The sequence below is a fragment of the Dama dama genome, chromosome 19 (assembly GCF_033118175.1).
Source record: "Dama dama isolate Ldn47 chromosome 19, ASM3311817v1, whole genome shotgun sequence".
NCBI lineage: Eukaryota > Metazoa > Chordata > Mammalia > Artiodactyla > Cervidae > Dama > Dama dama.
In genome coordinates this window covers 62,075,742-62,098,114 of record NC_083699.1, presented here as the reverse complement: position 1 = coordinate 62,098,114, position 22,373 = coordinate 62,075,742, and the positions used below count along the sequence as shown (strand labels likewise).

Genomic DNA, 22,373 nt, shown 5'->3' with positions numbered 1-22,373 from the left:
CTGGAGTGGGTAGCCTATCCCTTCTCCAGGGGATCTTCCCGACCCAGGAATTGTACCAGGGTCTCCTGCATTGCAGGTGGATTCTTTACCAGCTGAGCTACCAGGGAAGCCCCAGTAGAGACTGCAAGGGACCACAAAAACCTTCTCTTCCTTTAGAAATAAGGATACTAAAGCCCAGAGTAATTAAGAAACTTAGATCTAGGCTCTAAATCTAGATAGTGAGTAATCCACAAAGTTGTAAAATTAGTGAGGGTGAAAATTAGGCTCCACACAAGGCCCAGCACACAGGTCAGTGATCTATAAATATCCACTGAATAGATGAAAAACCAGAATTCTTTCTAGGATGCCAAGTTAGCAAGATGCTGGGGCCTTTGTGGCTGAAATCACCGTTCCGTGGCCACTCAAGGAACAAGAGTAGGATGACCCTAACGTTTTTCCAAACACCAATAGAAAATGTGAATTCTCATCATGGCAGCCTGGTGCATCAAGGTAAATTCTCCTCAGGGATGCAAAGCTTGGGGCTTCCCCGGTGGCTCAGCAATAAAGAATCTGCCTGCAATGCAGGAGACCCGGGTTTGATCCCTGGGTCGGGAAGATCCCCTGGAGGAGGGCATGGCAACCCACTCCAGTCTTCTTGCCTGGAGAATCCCGTGGACAGAGGAAGCTGGCGGGCTGCAGTCCATGGGGTCACACAGAGCCGGTCACGACTGAGTGACCAAGCAGCCTCAGCATATAAAACTTGAAAATGTGCTGTATTCAGTCCAGCCTGGCCATATTTACATTTTACATCAGGACTCGACTTTGAATTTTTGAGCAGTAATTTAGATTTCTAACAAAACACGCAAGAAGAAAAAATTGCCAAGTTAGTATTGCTGACAATAAATTCTTCAGCACCATGTGCTGTTTATTCTCTCAGTGTCTATAAATATAGAGTTTAGTCTTTTTTCTTCTGCCAAATAGGCTCGATTTCAAGGTTTTAAAAAGATAATACCTAGAAATAATTCAATAATTTGAGTTTTTGGTCTGCCACAAATACTTATGAATGTCTCAGATATTCATGATAAGTTGGCACATCTCCTTTTACTGTCAAGTTCAATAAAACAGACTTTTACTGAAGCCTCCTGCATGCCAGGAAATGTTTCCAGAAATTCTGAGCAAAATAAAAAAATAAACATTTAGAAGTTTAAAAATTAATTGAATGAAGAATGGTTGGGACAGTTTGTTCTACAACATTCCAAAGATATTATTTGCTTGGTGGGTTTTGGCTGGCAAATTGTTGGTTGTTGGTTCCCTACAAAATGGAACAAAGTGACCATTTGGAAAAATAGAGCACAGGCATGATAATGTTTGAGAACAAAGATAAAGCAGAAACTCCTGAGTTGTAGCCTTGAGTCCAAGGCCAGTGTTCTTTGTGAACTTGGACATATTACCTCAGCTTTTAACCTCAGCTTGTCTGAGAACTGAATGGATTTCCTTTCAGATTTCTCACACGGACGCTGAGTGCATTAATGGCTCTGTCTAAAATAAAACTGATGCTGTAATCAGCTCTTTGCCAGCACTTACAATTATGCTCACCTTCCTGCTAGGTTAGACTGATTCAAATCAAGTTCAAAATTTTAAGATTCAGAGAAATTGTCCAATATGATCTAATCAGCAAAACTCAAGGAGATAAGCTGGGTCCCAGTTTAAGACCGATAGGCAGAGGTGTTACAGACAAATATCAGAGGTGCTGGCGCTGGGGTAAGAGAGAATGTGAACAAAGTCGTGTCAGACCCTTTCTCCTGCAGTGGAAGGGCTCACAGTTTTTATTTATTCACTTTCTTTTCTTGCTGGAGAAAATGGGGTTTTCACACTGTCACGGAGCATTAGAACTGTGCCCTTGTTCTGCATTTTTATGTAGTAGATTTCACTGTCACGATGCCCAGGAGTTGCCTTCGCCTCTCGACTCTCCCCCTTCACACCCGCCCCCCATCTTGCAGACATGTTCAGAGATAAATAAAACAACTGGAATGTATTAGAAAGCAGATGGTGATGCTTATATTATTGTCCAAAGTATTAGAATCAACATGATTAATATACCTCTTGATGGTCTTACTTCAAAATCCCGAAACATTTTTACTCAGAAAAACTGAGGTATTATTATTTCCTTTGAATAATTAAAGCAGCTGTGACCAAAAACCTCAACTGCTTTGTCTAAAGTCGTTTACCGAATCCTGCGGGGCACCTGACGTGAGCCCATGTGTGACCTACGATTTCTAACTCCCAGTCTCCTAGGCTTTATTCTCGAGAAGAGTTTTCTCGACTGGGTATGGTTCAGAGTACCAAGGGACGTTTGGCAATGTCTGCAGATACTTGGGGCTGTTATCTCTGGGGGTGGGTGATGTGAGATGCCACTGAAGATTCCACCCTGTACAGAATGATGGGGCCCCAAATCTCAACCCTGCCGAGGCTGAGAAACCCTGCCCCAGATAAAGGTTCCTCTCCCCTTTGAGTGCAATTTCAGAGAAACGAAGCCTGTAAATCAAATGACGTCTTTCAAGCGACGTGTCTCTTTTCTCACTGTTTCAAGGGAAAGGAGATTTAATTGGAGCCAATCTATCAATTAAGGACCAAGTGATCAAGACCAACGCGGATGTGAAGGCGCTAACCTACTGCGATCTCCAGTGTATCATCCTCAAAGGGCTCTTTGAAGTGCTGGACCTTTACCCAGAATACGCTCACAAATTTGTGGAAGACATTCAGCATGACCTCACATACAACCTTCGAGAAGGTCACGAGAGTGATGTAAGTCTCCCTTCTAATTCCTGCTGAGACCCAAACACACAGGGCCTGGAGATCATTTATAACAGCAAAGAACATGTTCTGACCTCACTTCAAAAAGTCTCTGAGCAGATAAGGTGGAACTGTCCAGTCACTAATTGAGCAATTAGGTAATTAGCCAGGAGTCAAACCGGGAGCATGTTATCAATATTTTAGAAAAGTATGATTTATGGAGGAGTTCTCTTAATTTTTTTCTTGTTTATTTTCTTTGCTTATAACCAGGATGAATGTCAGGGACATATAATATTTAGCTAGAGAGGTGTGATTTCTCCTGAACTTAAAGATTTCCAGATAGGGTATATGGTTCGGAGCTTGCTGCGTGCGTGTGTATTCCCTACTCCACTGGCTTGACGTGCATTTTGCTTAAGAATATCTTTTTATTTGTTAACCGTGACTCAAAACAGTCTATCTTAAAATGAGTAAATATGTATGAGAGGATTCAAACCCAAGGTTGTCACCCTGGAAGCATAATGAACATTTTATGAAATTATATATTTGCTACATGTTTCATCTATACAAACAGCTTTCCTGTCAAATATGTACCAAACTGTGTCCTGTGATTAAGCCGCTCGTGAACATGACTTCATTAAATGTGTCAGAGACAAATGACTTAATAGGAATGATTGTCGGAAGGCAGGCCAGAGCATGTATGTATATCGCTCTCTATCAGCAGACGCCTTCATCTGCTGCCTTCAGCTCTGACCCACATACTTACTATACTCGATTTTTCCCCTAAGGGTTTAAGAAGCGAGGCTCTTGTTTTGGATAACCCATATTGTGGGGACATCGTCATCAGCATCCTCCAGATTATCAGGAAAGAAGGAATCCAAGTTGTATGACTTCCTCTTGGTTGAGGATATCAAATGGCAGGCAGAATGTAGGTGGTACCCCTTTCTGAAGTTCGGGATTACCGGATTTGAATGTGCACATCTCTCCATGGATGGTGGCAAACAGCAAAGGAGGTGTAAATATTTATTTCAAAACTTTTTGTGTTAAGGACTCTGTCAGTGTAAAACATTTTATCTAGTGCCGAAAGCCACTGTTGAAGCTAAGTGTCAGTCAGGTTTTACAGGATGGAAAACAGGTGCAGAATGGTTAAGTAACATGTGTGTGATCACACACACAGGCTCCTCTGTCCATGGAAATTTCCAGGCAAGAATACTGGAGTGGGTTGCCATGGGTTATATAGCAACCCACATATATATATCCCCTTCCAGGGTATCTTTCTGACCCAGGGATTGAACCCCACGTCTCCTGCATTGGCAGTCAGATTCTTTACCACTAGCAAAGAAATAGCCAACATGTCCTCAACATGGACAAATGGAAAATATTGGCTCTCAACCCCAAGTTTTGTTTCATTCAATTACGTTTAAAGAGTCTTACCTTTAATCCATTTTTTAATCCTCTTTTTGTCTTTGCTGAAACATTCATCACAGTGATTTTACGCCTCCAGTGTCTGAACGGCCAGTGAGACTGTTTTCTTTATCTGTTATTTCTTTTGGGGTTTTGTTTTTTTGCTTTTGAGGTCACTTGCCCTCCCCTACTATTTTTCAAACAGATATCATGACTTTCCTTCAGTGTAGATGTTGTTTATGAAAAAAGTAAAGTCTCTCAGTCATGTCCGACTCTTTCCAACCCCATGGACTGTAGCCTGCCAGGCTCCTCCTTCCATGGGATTTTCCAGGCAAGAATGCTGGAGTGGGTTGCCATTTCCTTCTCGCGGGGATCTTCCTGACCCAAGAATCGAACCCAGGTCTCCCACACTGTAGGCAGACTCTTTACCATCTGAGCCACCCATGAAAAAAGGGTTCCTAATATTTTCCTTCTAGTAGGGCTATGTTTTCCTGGGACAGGCAGAGATCACCCAACAAATCGCTTTCGTCCTGTCTACAGTTCCTCCTCGGCTTTGTTTGGTTGACCTGCTTTGGTTTTGCACCGACCCTGGTGGTACAGCTCTCAGTCCTAAGACATGTTTCAGAACCTCAGCTAAACTCCCTGGGTGTTCCCCAAAGCTCCTCCTGTTTGACACGCCTTGACTTCCCGCCTGCGCCTCCCGAGCATCACGCGGGAACCGAATCCCTGGGCTCCTTGAAGACTGCCCCATGCACCTAAGTGAGGAGCTGGCTGACCTCTGGGGACCACGGGAGGGGGCCTCCACTCTGGGTTCACTCCTCAGATCCCGGAAGTCTTGGGACACATGGATTGCTTTCCTCCAGGAAGACTGTTCCTTTCTCTTCTACTCTATGCGGGCTCACAGTGAAGCCATAGGTTCCCTCAGAAAAACACCTGGATAAACGTGACCCTCGGACCCACAATGCGGGAGACCTGGGTTCAATCCCTGGGGGTGAGAAGATCCCCTGGAGAAGGGAAAGGTCACCCATTCCAGGATTCTGGCCTACATACTCATGGCCTTCCATTTTCTCAGGGGTCATAGCCCTTCAACTCTGACCTGAGTTGGCTGTTCTCCTTTGCTTTTTAAACTGTTATTTTATGTTTTGTCTAGCTTTATAATTATTTTTAGCTCAATATTAGCTATTTCACTATAGCTGAAACAACAGAGAACCCCTTCTGAGCTACATTGTTAAGGGCAAATGGGAACTGGAGCTCTGAAATCTTTATTTATTTTTGAAATCTTTATTTTATATAGTTCCTCATCTTGTATCACTCAAAATTTATATGTACACTATATTCAAGATCCTGGTGGCTCAGTTGGTAAAGAATCCACTGCAATGCAGGAGACAATCTGCAACGCAGGAGATGTGGGTTCTATCCCTGGTTGGGGAAGATCCCCTGGAGGAGGGCCTGGCAACCCACTCCAGTATTCTTGCCTGGAGAATCCCATGGTCAGAGGAGCCTGGCAGGCCACAGTCCTTGGGAGTTGCAAAGAGTCCAACATGACTTAGCGACAAAACCACCAAGATCCTGGGTTGCTATGCCTTCTAAAGGCTAGGTAAACTTGGACCATACTTACCAATAATTTTATACTCTGGGGGAGAAGTCTTGTGCTATTTTTTTTTATTGGGGTATAATTGCTTTAAATGTTGTATCAGTTTCTGCTGTATGTATGCGTATATCCCCTCCCTCGGTCTTTTTCCCATTGATGCATATATGTAGACTCTTATGCTATTTCTAAGGATACTGTGACTTTGGCGGGGTGTGGGGGTTCTATTCTGACGATTACTTATGACCATGGCTGCAACTGCTCTGGTGTCAGACCAAGGTGGACCCAGCCCCTCTCCTTAATTTCCACACCCACACAAGCAAAAATATCCAATCACACAGAGTTTCTGGTGGGTTGAATCCTTTGTGAAAGTTATGGATTCTAGAAGGAGGAACATTTGCATCATGGAAATGCAAACAGTGTGAATATAACTTCACTCTGTATCCTTGCTTTTAAAGCTCCTATGGCCACTTTGCCACGCTGTTCAGCCCTTTATCTCTGCTCTCCCCTCCTCTCCTGTCTTCATCCTCTGCTTCATCCCCAGATTCCCCACTGTGTCTGATACGTTTTAACTCTCTCTTTGATTGGTTTGTGTCTTTCTGATTTTGCCTTCTGGATATATACCTTCTCTCACAAGTGCTTATAAATTATCAAGTGACAGACAGCATTACCAGAATATCTGGATAAACAGTAGGCTGATTGTCAACCCATTTTGAAATAAAAACAAAGAAAGCATTTTAAGAGATAGTCAAAACGTATGCACGTCACAGTGAGCTATGAATCTAGAACTCTGATGAATTGTGTAACTTTAGAGTGGCAGCTCATCCAGTTAATTAAAATGTATAAAATATGTTCTGAGTTTGTGAAAAGGCAAGCTAGCACTGTCTGACCTCATGCTAATTACTCATTTTATGCACTCAGTATATTTTATATGTTTGCCCTTATTCATATCTCCTGATGACCCCAATAATGACATAGATTAATTTAGCTATTTCTGTCTATGGAGATTATGAGAAATTTGCTTCACAGCTTCTCATGGTAAACTGATTTTAGCACAGACTTGTCTGTTGTTGGTTGTGAAATTTAGTTTGCCTTAACATTAGAATTTTGAGATAAATAATGACTAAAGAACATCTAAAATAAGTTTTCCAAATTAATAGTTCTGACACACGGAAGATCAGATACTGATATGGCTGCATGAGATACCTTCTGGGTGTGCACATATGGACTCTGACCTGTGGTGTGGCTGTGGAGCGACACACGGCAATGCCAGTTTTACCTTACAGGGGATTACTCGATAAAATTCTTTATTTATTTATTTTTTTTTTTGGCTGTGCTGCATGGCATACGGTGATCTTAGTTCTCCAACCAGGGTTCAAACCCATGCCCCCTGCAGTGGAAGCATGGATTCCTAACCACTGGACTGCCAGGGAGGTCCTGAAATTTTTTGCCATTTTTTAAATTGAAGTATCGGAGAAGGCACTGGCGACCCACCCCAGTGTTCTTGCCTGGAGAATCCCAGGGACAGGGGAGCCTGGTGGGCTGCCGTCTATGGGGTCGCACAGAGTCAGACACGACTGAAGCGACTTAGCAGCAGCAGTAATTGAAGTATAGTTGACTTACAAAGTTTCAGATATACAACAATCACAGTATAACTGTGATTCAGTTACACATGTGTATGTATTCCTCTTCAGGTTCTTTTCCAGTGCAGGTTATCATATGATACTGAGTATGGTTCCCTTGTTCTGTAGCAGGTCCTTGTTGTTGATCTTATATATAGTGCAGTGTGTTTGTTAATCCCAGACTCCTCATTTATCCCTCCCACTCTCCCTTTGGTCTCCACAGTTTGTTTTCTGTCCCTGTGTCTGTTTCTGTTTTGTAAATACATTCATTTTTTTAGATTGCACACGTAAGCGATGTCATACGATAGCCTCCAGGTCCATCCACGGTGCTGCAGATGGCGTTACTCTATTCATTCTTATGGCTGAGCAGTATTCCATTGCTTATACATACCACATCTTTTTTATTCATCTGTTGACAGACATTTAGGTTGCTTCCAAATCTTGGCAATTGTAAATGGTGCTGCTGTGAACAGAGGTGGGTGTATCTCTTTGAATTAGAGTTTTCATCTTTCCCAGATACATGCCGAGGAGTGGGGTTGCTGGATCCTATGGTGACTCTAGTTCAGTTTTTAAGGAGCCTTCTGACTCTTCTCTGCAGTGGCTGCACCACTTCACCCCCACACCAGCAGTGTAGGAGGGCTCCCATTTCTCTACGCTCTCTTTACCATTTATGGACTGCAGTTTTTTCCTGATGGCCCTTCTGACTGGTGTGAGATGATACCTCATTGTAGTTTTGATTTGCATTTCTCTAATAACTAGTGCTATTGAGCCTCTTTTTGTGTGCCTATTGACCGTTGGTGTGTCTTCTTTGGAGGCATGTTTATTTAGGTCTTCTGACCATTTTTTTGATGGGAAGCTTATTACATTTTAAGTGTGTTGGTTAGTCCATTTTTTCCCTCAGTTTTCAATTATTTCATATAATCTGATCAGCATAAAAAATAAAGTCTTCTCCTTTAGACTCCCCTTCTCTTTAGTAACAGGACAGAGTTCCCTAGGATCCTGAGGGCCAGTGGCCTCTGGGTCCTGGAAATGCCATCTCCACAACAGGTTACACCGACATTTAGAGAAGATTCCTGAACAGAGACAAGAGCACCTTGAGGAGCACCCACGTTTAGCAGTTCTCCACTTGTGATGTCTTTGATGCTGTGTGGGTAGTTTATGGTGGGTTGATTCATCTCAATACTCCAAACCCCTGAGCAATACATTCTCCACACACCAAGCACCAGGCCTCGATAGTGTAGCTACGAAACTGCACACTCCATAGTCTTGACTCTTGAGTGAAACAAGCACATTTATAGACACAATTAATGGAAAGCTTCCCAGAGTGGTCACATGCATTAGATAACACCTGTATGTTAAACATAATTAAATAAAAAAGTTTCATACTCACAAAGAGTCAACTTGCTTTCACCCGCCTGTAGGTTGTGTATAAGAGGGGAATTACACACTGAGACATTGCTCCCTGACCATGACCAGAAAAAGGTGATGTAATGGTTCTCCCTGCATCTATTCTTTGTCTTTAAATTGAGTTATAATTAACACACAATATTAAATTAAGATGTTCAACATAGTGATTCAGTATTTTTAGATCTTGTAAAATGATCACTACAATAAACCATCCAGCACCACACAAAGTTATTGCAATATTATTGACTATATCCCCCATGTGTAATCTTGTACCCCTGTGACTTATTTAGTTTGTGGCCAGAAGTATATTTTTTTTTCATGTAGCCATAAGTTTCTACCTCTTAACCCCTTTCACCTTTTTATTCCACACCCAAACCCTCTCCCCTCTGGCAACCACCAGTGTGTTTCTGTCTTATTCGGTTTTGTTCTTTTGTTTTCTCCTTTAGCTTCTACCTATAAGTGAAATCAAACAGAATGTGTTTCCTCCCTGACTTACTTCACATAGCGAAATACCCTCCAGGTTCAGCCCTGCTGCTACAAGGGCTGGGATCTTATCATTTTTATGGCCGAGTAGTATCCCACTGGCAGCACACCACACCTTCTGTATCCATGCATGTATTGATGGACACCTAGGTATTTCCGGGTCTTGGTTGTAGTCAGCAGTGCTGCAGTGATTACAGGGGTGCATATATCTTTTCATATTGGTGTTTTCATTTTCAGATAAATACTCAGAATTGTTGGATCATACACAACTGAGCACACACCTGGTATTTCTATTTTAAGTTTTCTGAGTCGCTTCCACACTGCTTTCTTTAGGAGCCATATTTACATTTAATTTTCACCAACAGCACCTGAGGGTTCCCTCTTCTCCACAGCCTTGCCAACACCTGTCATTTATGTCTTCTTGTATGACTAGCATTCTTACAGGTGTGAGCTGACAGCTCATTTTGCCAGTGATAGTTATTTGAGCATCTTCTCATGTGCCTGTTGGCCTTCTGCATGTCTTCTTTGGAAACCTGTCAGTTTTAGGTCTTCTGCCCATTGTTTAATTGGGATGTTTGGGGTTTTGATATAGAGTTATATGAATTCCTTCTATATTTTTGTATCAATCCTTTCTTGGAATTATGATTTACAAATCAGTTTAGTTCAGTCGCTCAGTCATGTCTGACTCTTTGTGACCCCATGAATCGCAGCACACCAGGCCTCCCTGTCCATTACCAACTCCCAGAGTTTACTCAGACTCCAGTCCATTGAGTCAGTGATGCCATCCAACCATCTCATCCTCTGTCGTCCTCTTCTCCTCCTGTCCCCAGTCCCTCCCAGCATCAGGGTCTTTTCCAATGAGTCAGCTCTTCACATCAGGTGGCCAAAGTATTGGAGTTTCAGCTTCAGCATCAGTCCTTCCAATGAACACCCAGGACTGATCTCCTTTAGGATGGACTGGTTGGATCTCCTTGCAGTCCAAGGGACTCTCAAGAATCTTCTCCAACACCACAGTTCAAAAGCATCAATTCTTTGGTGCTCAGCTTTCTTCACAGTCCAACTCTCACATCCATACATGACCACTGGGAAAACCATAGCCTTGACCAGACAGACCTTTTTCGGCAAAATAATGTCTCTGCTTTTTAATATACTGTCTAGGGTGATCATAACTTTCCTTCCAAGGAGTAAGCGTCTTTTAATTTCATGGCTGCAACCACCATCTGCAGTGATTTTGGAGCCCAGAAAAATAAAGTCAGCCACTGTTTCCCCATCTATTTGCCATGAAGTGATGGGACTGGATGCCATGATCTTAGTTTTCTGAATGTTGAGCTTTAAGCCAACCTTTTCACTCTCCTCTTTCACTTTCATCAAGAGGCTCTTTAGTTCTTCCTCACTTTCTGTCATAAGGGTGGTGTCATCTGCATATCTGGTTATTGATATTTCTCCCGGAAATCTTGACTCCAGCCTGCACTTCCTCCAGCCCAGCATTTCTCATGATGTACTCTGCATATAAGTTAATAAGCAGGGTGACAATATACAACCTTGACGTACTCCTTTTCCTACTTGGAACCAGTCTGTTGTTCCATGTCCAGTTCTAACTGTTGCTTCTTGACCTGCATACAGGTTTCTCAAGAAGCAGGTCAGGTAGTCTGGTATTCCCATCTCTTTCAGAATTTTCCACAGTTTATTGTTATCTACAGAGTCAAAGGCTTTGGTATAGTCAAGAAAGCAGAAATAGATGTTTTTCTGGAATTCTCTCACTTTTTCGATGATCCAGCAGATGTTGGCAATTTGATCTCTGGTTCCTCTGCCTTTTCTAAAACCAGCTTGAACATCTGGAAGTTCACGGTTCACGTATTGCTAAAGCCTAGTTTGGAGAATTTTAAGCATTACTTTATTAGCGTGTGAGACGAGTGCAATTGTGCGGTAATTTGAGCATTCTTTGGCATTGCCTTTCTTTATGATTGGAATGAAAACTGACCTTTTCCAGTCTCGTGGCCACTGCTGAGTTACCATTGCTTGCATACTGAGTGCAGCACTTTCACAGCATCATCTTTCAGGAGTTGAAATAGCTCAACTGGAATTCCATCACCTCCACTAGCTTTGTTCATAGTGATGCTTCCTAAGGCCCACTTGATTTCACATTCCAGGATGTCTGGCTCTAGGTGAGTGATCACACCCTCATGATTATCTGGGTTGCGAAGATCTTTTTTGTACAGTTCTTCTGTGTATTCTTGCCACCTCTTCTTAATGTCTTCTGCTTCTCTTAGGTCCCTAGCATTTCTGTCCTTTATTGTGCCCATTTTTGCATGAAAAATTCCCTTGGTATCTCTAATTTTCTTGAAGAGATCTCTAGTCTTTCCCATTCTATTGTTTTCCTCTATTTCTTTGCACTGATCACTGAGGAAGGCTTTCTTATCTCTCCTTGCTATTCTTTGGAACTCTGCATTCAAATGGGCATATCTTTCCTTTTCTCCTTTGCTTTTCACTTCCTTTCTTTTCACAGCTATTTGTAAGTCCTCCTCAGACAGTCATTTTGCTTTTTTTCATTTCTTTTTCTTGGGGATGGTCTTGATTCCTGTCTCCTCCAGTACAATGTCATGAACCTCCACCCATAGTTCCTCAGGCACTCTGTCTATCAGATCTAGTCCCTTAAATCTATTTCTCACTTCCACTGTATAGTCATAAGGGGTTTGATTTAGGTCATACCTGAATAGTCTAGTGATTTTCTCCACTTTCTTCAATTTCAGTCTGAATTTGGCAATAAGGAATTCATGATCTGGGCCACAGTCAGCTCCCAGTCTTGTTTTTGCTGACTGTATAGAGCTCCTCCATCTTTGGCTGCAAAGAATATAATCATAATATATAATTTGTAATAAAATTTACAAATACCTTCTCCCATTCAGTGGTTGTCTTTTGGTTTTGTTGATAGTCTCCTCCCCATGTAAAAGCTTCTTAGTACAATACAGTCCCATTTGTTTACTTTTGCTTTTGTTTCCTTTACTTGAGGAGACATATCAAAAAAAAAAAAAAAAATACTGCTAAGATTGATGTCAAAGAAGTTCCTGACTGCTTTCTTCCAGGAGTTTTAGGTCTTACATTTAAACCTTTAGTCCATTTTGAGTTTATTTCTGTATAAGGTATAAAAAAGTGATCCGATTTCATTTTTTTGCTTGTAGCTGTCCACTTTACACAATACCATTTTTTGAAGAGACATTTACCCTGTTGAATAATCCTTCCTCCTTTGTCATAGATTAATTGACCATATATGTGTGGGCTGACCTCTGGCTCTCTATTCTGTTCCTTTGAGCTTTATGTCTGTTTCTGTGCCAGCACTATGCTCTTTGATTACTAGGTCTGTAACATAATTTCAGGTCTGGGAGCATGATTATCTTCAGCTTTGTTCCTCTTTCTCAAAATTGCATTGGTTATTGGAGACTTTTTGTGGTTACAAAAAAATTTTAGGATTTTTTTATTCTAGTTTTGTGAAAGATGTCATTGATATTCTGATAGGGATTGCATTGAATCTGCAGATTGCTCTATGTAGTGTGACCATTTTAATGATATTGATTCTTCCAGTCCATGTTGTTGTCGTTGTTTAGTTGCTCAGTTGTGTCTGACTGTTTTGCAACCCCATGGACTGTAGCCCACCAGGCTCCTCTGTCAGAGATCTTCCAGGCCAGAATACTAGAGTGGGTTGCCATTTCCTTCTCCAGGGAATCTTCCCACCCCAGGGATCAAGCTTGTATCTCCTGCATTGGCAGGTGGATTCTTTACCACTGAGCTGCCAGGGATGCCCCCATCAATCCATGAGCACAGCATAATTTTCCACTTGTCCATGTTATCTTTCTTTCCTCAATGTCCTACAGTTTTTAAAACACAAGTCTTTCACCTCCTTGGTTAAATTTATTGCTAAGTATTTTATTCTCTTTGTTGCAGGTATAAATGGGATTGTTTTCTTTATTTCTCTTCCTGATAGTTTGTTATTAGTGTATGCAGTAGATTTCTGTATATTAATTTTTTATCTTGCTACTTTACTTATTTATTAATTCTAACAGCTTTTTTGGGGGGGACAGTTCTATATATAGTATATGCTATCTAGAAATAGTGAAAGTTTTACTTCTTCTTTAATTTAGATGACTTTTTTCTTTTTCTTTTCTGATTGCCATATCTAGGACTTCCAATACTATGCTGAATAAAAGAGATGAGAGTGGGCCTTGTCATCTTGTTCTTTAGTTTAGAAGGAAACCTTTCAGCTTTTCACCAGAGTATGGTGTAAGCTGTGAATTTGTCATATATGGACTTTATGATGTTGAGGGTGCATGCATGCATGCTGCTGCTGCTGCTGCTAAGTCACACGCATGCTAAGTCACTTCAGTTGTGTGACTCTTTGCAACCCTATGGACTGTAGCCCACCAGGCTCCTCTGTCCATGCAATTCTCCAGGCAAGAATACTGGAGTGGCGTGCCCTGCCCTCCTCCAGGGGTTCTTTTCAATTCAGGGAAGGAACTCACATTTCTTACATCTCCTACATTGGCAGGTGGATTCTTTACCACTAGCGCCACCTGGGAAGCCTACATTCCCTATGTGTCTATTTTTTCTAGAGTTTTTATCCTAAACGCATGTAGAATTTTTTTCTGTATCTTGAATAAGTGGCGTTGTGGGGTGTGGGAGTATCCCCTGTGCAGACTCCTTGCCCTCATCCTTATCTCTACTCTTAAACCCTTACCAGCCTCTTTCCTCAAGTCTGTGGGAGAAACCCTTTCAAAATATAAATTGGATCATGTCATTCAGTTGCTTGAAGTATTTCAGTGGGCCCTCACAAACTGTTAGTAAAAACCAGACTTCTTACCATGACTTTCAAGATTCTCTGCCTTCCAACTCCTGCCTGTCTTTCAGTGTTGTCTCAGGCATCTGAGGTCCTCTTGTGTCCAGCATTACATCTGGTGCCTTTGACAGTTTTTATTTGTTTGTTTTATTTCTCCGCGGCTGGGTCTTGGCTGCTGCGCAGGCTGTTCTGTAGCTGCGGAGAGCAGGGCCACCCGCCGGTGGAGCGCGTTCTCGTGGCGGCGTCCCCGCTGCAAAGCGCAGACTCCGGGGGCGCGGGCACTGGGCCTGGGGCGCAGGCTCAGCAGTTGCCGTGATACGGTCTCGGTGGCTCCGCGGCGCGTGGGCTCCTCCCGGATCAGGGATCAAACCCGTGTCTCCTGCCTCGGCAGGCGGACTCCTTACCACTGAGCCACAGGGAAGCAAGCCCTCCGTCCGATGCCATCTGGTGTCCAGTGTCGCACCCCAACAAACTGGCTCGCTTGCTTTTACTTACTTGCGCCAGGTTCCACCTGCCTCATGCCTCGGGGCCTTTGCATGACTGTCTTTTCTTCATGCGCTGGTGCTCCTCTGCCCTTACCTGACCGTCTGCTGGAGCTGGCCTCTCCCGGTTGTCCCGTCACTTCACCGTATTTATCTTTTTCATAGCCTTTAACAAGATCTCAGTTAGTTGATACGTATGTTTTCTTGTTCATCGTCACGTTCTCCTGCCCGAATGTCTGTGAAGGCTTTGTCTTGTTCTATGTGTATCTTCAGTGCCTAAATCAGAGCATAATGCAGAATCAGCGTTTAATATTTATTTAATACCTGAATGAGTAAATGTCAGAAATTTAGTTTAGAACCTGGAACCTATGTGAAATGAATTGATAAAATGAATAAATTCCTGAAGCCAGCAGCCTATATAGCCAGTAAATGAAGATATGGAAATTTGGAATTACATATCTTAGAAGTAACAAAACCAAAAACAGTGACAGTAGTAGGAATTGAAAGAACTGCTAAATTGCAAAACAGATTTTTTTCACTTCCCCTAAGTTCAAGACAAGAGGTTTTCAAAAGGTGTAGAAGAATAATAGGAGAAAAAAAAAAAAAAAAGATAGGGAAAAAAAACGTCTTGCTGCATAGGTAAAGTAATTCCTCCAGGTGGTTTGGAATGCTAGGTTGTATTAAGATGAAAAAACAATATCTGTCTTCAAATCTAAGCTAACACACATATTTTCTGTAGAAAGATTAACTATGACAACACTTATACCTTCAGAAAATAGAGAATCAATATTGTTAAACGTAAAATCATTCTCAATGGTTATTCACCTCATTTTTATTGCCCAGAGCATGCGGCCACTAATTTTTTGGTTGAGACAAACATGTGGAAAATTCCAGAGTCTAGTAGAGAATCTTATCTATGGTTATAAAATATTTAATTGGAATGCAATACACATCTGTTGCCCTTAGTGGTAAACAGGCATAAGGTCTGTAATATATATGATGGTCAAGCGTGCCTCATATCTCTTAATCAGAATTAGCCTCATGGCACTGGAATATGAATTTATATTTTTATTTGGGTATGGACCCCATGTCTTTAATATGCAAAGGTGAATCTTTATTTTGAGTTTTATGTTTTCAGAAGGCAGCCCTATCTCAAATGCAAATCTCCTTGGGAAAAGCCTCTAATTCCTGGGCGCTGAGTTGTGCCGACTTGGATCTCTTGTTACTAGACAGTCTCTTCTATAATTAAGCTGTACTCTATCCATGAGGTTCAACTCCTTCTTCCCTTAGATAAAAGACAAGCCTGAATGGCTCGTTCAAGTGCAGTCTGTGATTTACCAATATCTCTGGCTTCCTATATTATAATTTATTTCAAGATTAAACTGAAAAGAGAGTTATTTCCAAAGGAGGGACTTGATTTAAATTTAGTCCCCATTTCGGTCTGAAATAAGATGGGGCTGCTTGGAAGCAATTTTCTTGAAAGTGATTTACTGAATAGTAATAATTTTAAAAATCATATCCGACAGCCCAGATACTTAGCTCTTCCAGAGTAGCCTGTGTGGAAGTGTGCACTGCTAGCGCAGCGTCACGTAATAAGAGAACATAATTAATTCCGCACCTTTCTGAGATAATTGTTTGTAGAAAATTGCATATTGAAGGACTCACATGGCATTTTACCATGTCAGCTTTTCTTGTCATCCCAGGCTGAACAGGAATCTTGCCGGCTGTGTATTTTAGAAAACCCTCCCTTGGGAGCAAAACCCTTCCTGGAAGTATCTTAAGGTGAACTGTGTACCTGCCCTACATTTTTATGATGCTTGCGACAGTGTCAGACATGCTGTCAATTCTTTGGCACATAACGGTCTGGAAATTTTACGTGCATCCTGTGTATATTTTACTTTCTAAAACACACAAGTGTTTTCCACTGGTTTCAGAAGGTGTGGCAAACTCGTTGTATTTAGTTGCATTGAGCAACATTAGCTGTATGCAACAAATTCTGATAAATTCTCTTTTCATTTTTATTCTGTTAAAAGTATTTTCTAATTTTCCTTGTTATGGCTTCTTAGGTATACAATCATCATTTAAAAGTGGAAATTTAATTTCTAAATACATGGGGTTTGGGGCTTTTTAAGTGTCTTTGATATTAACTTCTCATTTAAATGCTTTCTTCCTTGCAATCACCCTCCGTGTTTTCTCAGCCTTTTAACTTGATTGAAACAGCCAATGGCTAGGTCAAAGATCTCTTTTGGTAAAGAGACTGCACTTCAAAGTATGTGGGTTATTTTAAATTATCTTTTGATGTTGATTTCTAACATAACTCCACAGTGATAAGAGAACAGACTCTGTATGATTTCAATACCTTTGGACCATGAAATTTTTGCACCTTGTTTTATGTCCCTGGATATGTTCCACTAGCTCCTGGTTTATAGTCTATGGGAACGTGAATAGAATTTGTACCCTGCTATTGTGTGAAAATTGTATAAATCTTAATTATTGGTTCATAGTACTTTTCAGGTCTACCATATCCTTCTACTTTTCTGTTTATTCATTCTATTAATTTTTGACACTTTGATGTTGAAACACTAACTAAAAATCTTAATTTATCCACTTAAAATATAGCTGTAACATATAGTGGAACTATATGTAACTTTGTTCTTATTTTCCAAGTCCCCTATAAATGTGTTATCATACTTTCATAACGTCCAAAAGAAAAAAAGAAGGTGTGGCAAGCTCAGTGCCTTGAAGGAAGGGACGATGTTTCAGCTAGTGTCCTCGGGGCCCAGCTCTGCCTTCAGGCTCGTGGCACTGAGTACGAAGCTCGCTGCTGAATTTCTCACGTGCGGCGACCCACCCAGTTTGCTCCGGCTGCAGCAAAGTCACCCTAGTGTCTCTTCTCGTAGTGGCTGCTCTGCTGACAGCCTCATGCCCGCCACTGTGGTCAATCTTGTACCTGTAGCACCCAACAGTTTTTAACCCAATCATTCACAATATTTTGTTTTATACTGAAAATGCATAATAGGAATAAAAAGTTGATCTTAAGGAGGACTGGATTCCCCAGGACTCGAGTTTACACTCCCCTCTGGCACTGAAGTTTTGTTTCTTCTGCTTGGGCTCTAACTTCAGAGAGATGATGGCTTTATAACCTCCAAAATCTGTAAAGCAAAGATGTTAGCATCAGTTCAGTCAGTTCAGTTGCTCAATCATGTCAGACTCTGCATCCCCATGGACTGTAGCATGCCATGGACTGTAGCATGCCAGGCTTCCCTGTCCATCACCAACTCCTGGAGCTTACTCAAATTCTTGTCCATCAGGTTGGTGATGCCATCCAACCATCTCATCCTCTGTTGTCCCCTTTTCCTCCTGCCTTCAATCTTTCCCAGCATCAGGGTCTTTTCCAATGAGTCAGCTCTTCATATCAGGTGGCCAAAGGACTGGAGTTTCAGCTTCAACATCAGTCCTTCCAATGAATATTCAGGACTGATTTCCTTTAGTATTGACTGGTTGGATCTCCTTACATTCCAAGGGACTCTCAAGAGTCTTCTCCAGCACCACAGTTCAAAAGCATCAATTCTTTGGCACTCAGCTTTCTTCACCGTCCAACTCTCACATCCATACATGACTACTGGAAAAGCCATAACTTTGACTAGATGGACCTTTGTTGGCAAAGTAATGTCTCTGCTTTTTAATAGGCTGTCTAGGTTGGTCATAACTTTCCTTCCAAGGGGTAAGAGTCTTAATTTCATGGCTGCACTTACCATCTGCAGTGATTTTGGAGTCCAGAAAAATAAAGTCAGCCACTGTTTCCACTGTTTCCTCATCTATTTGCCATGAAGTGATGGGACCAGATGCCATAATCTTGTTTTCTGAATGTTGAGCTTTAAGCCAACTTTTTCACTCTCCTCTTTCACTTTCATCAAGAGGCTCTTTAGTTCTTCTTCACTTTCTGCCATAAGGGTGATGTCATCTGCATATCTGAGGTTATTGATATTTCTCCTGGCAATCTTGATTCCAGCTTGTGCATTTCTCATGAGTACTCTGCATATAAGTTAAATAAGCAGGGTGACAATATACAGCTTTGATGTACTCCTTTCCCAAACTGGAACCAGTCTGCTGTTCCATGTCCAGTTCTAACTGTTGCTTCCTGACCTGCATGCAGATTTCTCAGGAGGCAGGTCAGGTGATCTGGTATTCCCATCTCTTTCAGAATTTTCCACGGTTTATTGTGATACACACAGTCAAAGGCTTTGGTGTAGTCAATAAAGCAGAAATAGATGTTTTTCTGGAACTCTCTTGCTTTTTCGATGATCCAGCAGATGTTGGCAATTTGATCTCTTGTTCCTCTGCCTCTTCTAAAACCAGCTTGAACATCTGAAAGTTCACAGTTCAAGTACTGTTGAAGCCTGGCTTGGAGAATTTTGAGCATTACTTTGCTAGCGTGTGAGATGAGTGCAACTGTGAGGCAGTTTGAACATTTTTTGGCATTGCCTTTCTTTGGGATTGGAATGAAAACTGACCTTTTCCAGTCCTGTGGTCACTGCTGAGTTCTCCAAATTTACATTGAGTGCAGCACTTTCACAGCATCATCTTTCAGGATTTGAAATAGCTCAACTGGAATTCCATCACCTCCATAACTGTGTAGTGATGCTTCCTAAGGCCCACTTGACTTCTCATTCCAGGATGTCTGGCTCTAGGTGAGTGCTCACACCATCATGGTTGTCTCAGTCATGAAGATCTTTTTTGTACAGTTCTCCTGTGTATTCTTGCCACCTCGTCTTAATAGCTTCTGCTTCTCTTAGGTCCATACCATTTCTGTCCTTTATTGTGCCCATCTTTGCATGAAAAGTTCCCTTGGTAGCTCTAATTTTCTTGCAGAGATTTCTAGTCTTTCCTATTCTATTGTTTTCCACTATTTCTTTGTATTGATGGCTGAGGAAGGCTTTCTTATCTCTCCTTGCTATTTTTTAGAACTCTGCATTCAAATGGGTATATCTTTCCTTTTCTCCTTTGCCTTTAGCTTCTCTTTTTTTCTCAGCTAATTGTAAGGCCTCCTCAGACAACCATTTTGCCTTTTTGCATTTCTTTTTCTTGGGGATGGTCTTGATCACTGCCTCTTGTACAATGTCATGAACCTCCATCCATGGTTTTTCAGGTACTCTGTCTATTTAAGAATGTTAGCATCACACCTTCTTAAACTACAGACTGGTTATTTTTTTTTTTTTTAATTGTAGGACAGAGTTAGTGTGGAGCATTGGCTAAAGGGCAAGCCTGAGAAACTTGGTAAATTAGGGGGCAATTTAGAATGAGGACATCTACCGTAGGCTTCAATAGAAATCCAACTCAGTCATAAATACCCATGTAACTTAGCCTAGAACCAAGAAACAAAATATGTCCATTCCCCTCGAAATTTCCATCAGCCTCCCCACCCATACTATCTGATTTCCATCAACATAGATTAGTTTTGCCAGTATTTTGGTGTCATGAAAATGAAACCATTCAGTATGTACCCTTTAGAATGTGGCTTCTATAGCTTAACCTAATGTTTTTGAGATACCTCCACGTGTTGAGTATACCAGTTCTTTTTCATTGCTAAATATTGCATTATATCAGTATATGATTTGAAAATCTATTCTCCTGTTGATGGATTTGGGATTGGTCCCAGTTTGGGATTGTTATGTATAAGGCTGCTTTAAACATTCTTACCTATGACCTTTTGTGGACATATCCTTTCTTTTTCTTGGGTTACTATCTAGAAGTGAAACTGCTGGATCCTAGGGAAGTAATTCATCAAGCTGTTCACTTAAGATGTGTGCATTTTAGTGTATATTAATTATTTCTTTAAAACCTACAGCAAATGCAATACTCAGAAATGCAGTTTTAAAAGCAAATTAAATTACTATTGGTTTAGTTACCTTGTTTAACAAGGCACTAAATGAGCAGCAATTTGATATTTCATTTCAATAAAATTTGTAAATCAGTGACAAAAAAATATAATAAAGTGATCTGAGTTTCTGAAAAGTGAAACCAGTGTGAAAACAACCTAAACTATACAAAGCCAACAAACCAGCAAGACAACAGAAATCAAATGCTATGGACTGAATGTGGTGTCCCCCCCAAAATGCATATGTTGCAACCTAACCCTCAGTGTGATGGTGTTAGGAGGTCTTGGGGTGATTGAATCGTGAGAATGGAGCCCTCCTGAGTGGGGTTCATGCCCTTATGACACAGACCCTGAAAACTGGCTCAGTGCTCTGGCACGTGAGGGCCTGGTGAGGGTGTGAACCAGGAGTGGGCGCTGCCAGATACGGAGTCTTCCAGCCCAGCCTCCAGAACTGTGAAAAATAAATTTCCATTGTTTTTGACTTAAAAAAACCCAAAAAAATTCCAACTCAAGTAAAGCACTAAAGTCAGATTTATTGTAAGGATGATAGTTTTCTGACAGAACCAAATAAAATACACAAGACTTACCTGCCGCTCTGTCTCCTCTGTAAAAGGGGAAATGTAAAAGGGGAAATTTCTGGAGCAGGAAATGGCAACCTTCTCCAGTATTCTTGCCCGGAAAATCTTGCCTGGTAGGCTCCTCTGACCATGTGGTCACAAAGAGTCGGACACGACTGAGCGACTTCACTTTCACTATAATGTATGCACACCTGGATGTCAGGATTCTTATAACCAGGCTCTCAAACTCCATTTCCTATTCTATTTCCTCTCCATTTCCTCCTTTTTGTTTTCTCTCCATTCTTCTTTCCTTCAGGGGATTTGCCGTCTTTCTTTCCTCCTCCAAATGGCAGTAAGTGGTGACAATGGCAGCTTGTCCATTTGAGGGGGCAATAGATTAAGCTAGACTCTTAGTTGATTCTAGATTCCTGTGGAAAGATGGAGCAACTCAGCTTGTGTCAAGTGCCCATGCAGGTTTTATCAGTGTGTGTGTGTGCATGATGTGTGTGTGTGTGTGTGTGTGGTAAGGGGAGGGGGTGGTCAAGGATACAGAGAGATCACACTGTGGCAACTACAGCGGTTTCCATGACAACCCCATGGGCTGAAGAGTTGAAATAGGAGATAAGATCCAGAAAAGGGGAGGGGGTGGTCAGAGGCAGTTAGATAAATGAAGCCAACTGTGGGTCATTATGTCACTGTGGGTTGTACAATCATATCTCAGCAACATTTTCTTAGAAACCGAATTCCATTTAAATATATATTAAAGAGAAAAGCACATAAAATAAAGAACACATGAAAAGCTTTAAACCTGTCTGAATGGGCTCCTGCTTCATCTCCTCTGGATTCTCTCCTGTGTAGCCTTTTGTCAATCAAATAGCATGAGGCATACCCTGGAAAGAACTCAGCCACATTTCAATGACATCTGGGGATTTCAGCCTGTGTTTGCAAGTTGAACAGTGAGCACTTAGATTTTTAAGCTCCTTGTGGGGAGATGGGGGTTAGCTGAGTTGGGGAAGTCAGAGGATGAAAAGGCCACCTGCCATCCCATAAACAAGACCGAGAAAAACCAGGTCTTTCATTCCCTACCTCCCTGGTTACTGCCACCCCGCAGGGAACAGCAGATGTTCAGCCTGAAATAAAAGGACTAAGATCTGCACGTGTACACACACGCACACCAACACCAGCGGAACCCAACCTGCAAGCTCTCCTTGAGAAAGGAAAGCTACCGAGGCTGCATCCACCGGGAGTTCGCAGTCCTGCCCTACGAGGAGGGACTCGGGTCTCCATTCCACACTGCATTCTCGGTGCCTGTTTAAGCCTTAGGAGTCCAGAGCTTGCATCCTTCAGTCTGCATA

The 22,373-nt window shown here is 41.7% G+C and overlaps 1 protein-coding gene across 1 annotated transcript in view; it reads left to right on the top strand.

Moving 5' to 3' along the window:
• The window catches only part of KCNH8 (potassium voltage-gated channel subfamily H member 8), a 446,156-nt gene that overhangs the window by 357,564 nt on the left and 66,219 nt on the right, over nt 1-22,373 (top strand). The window contains exon 11 of the mRNA XM_061167954.1: nt 2,570-2,784. Within this exon, the coding sequence (XP_061023937.1) occupies nt 2,570-2,784 (215 nt within the window). The remainder of the gene's footprint in view (nt 1-2,569; nt 2,785-22,373) is intronic.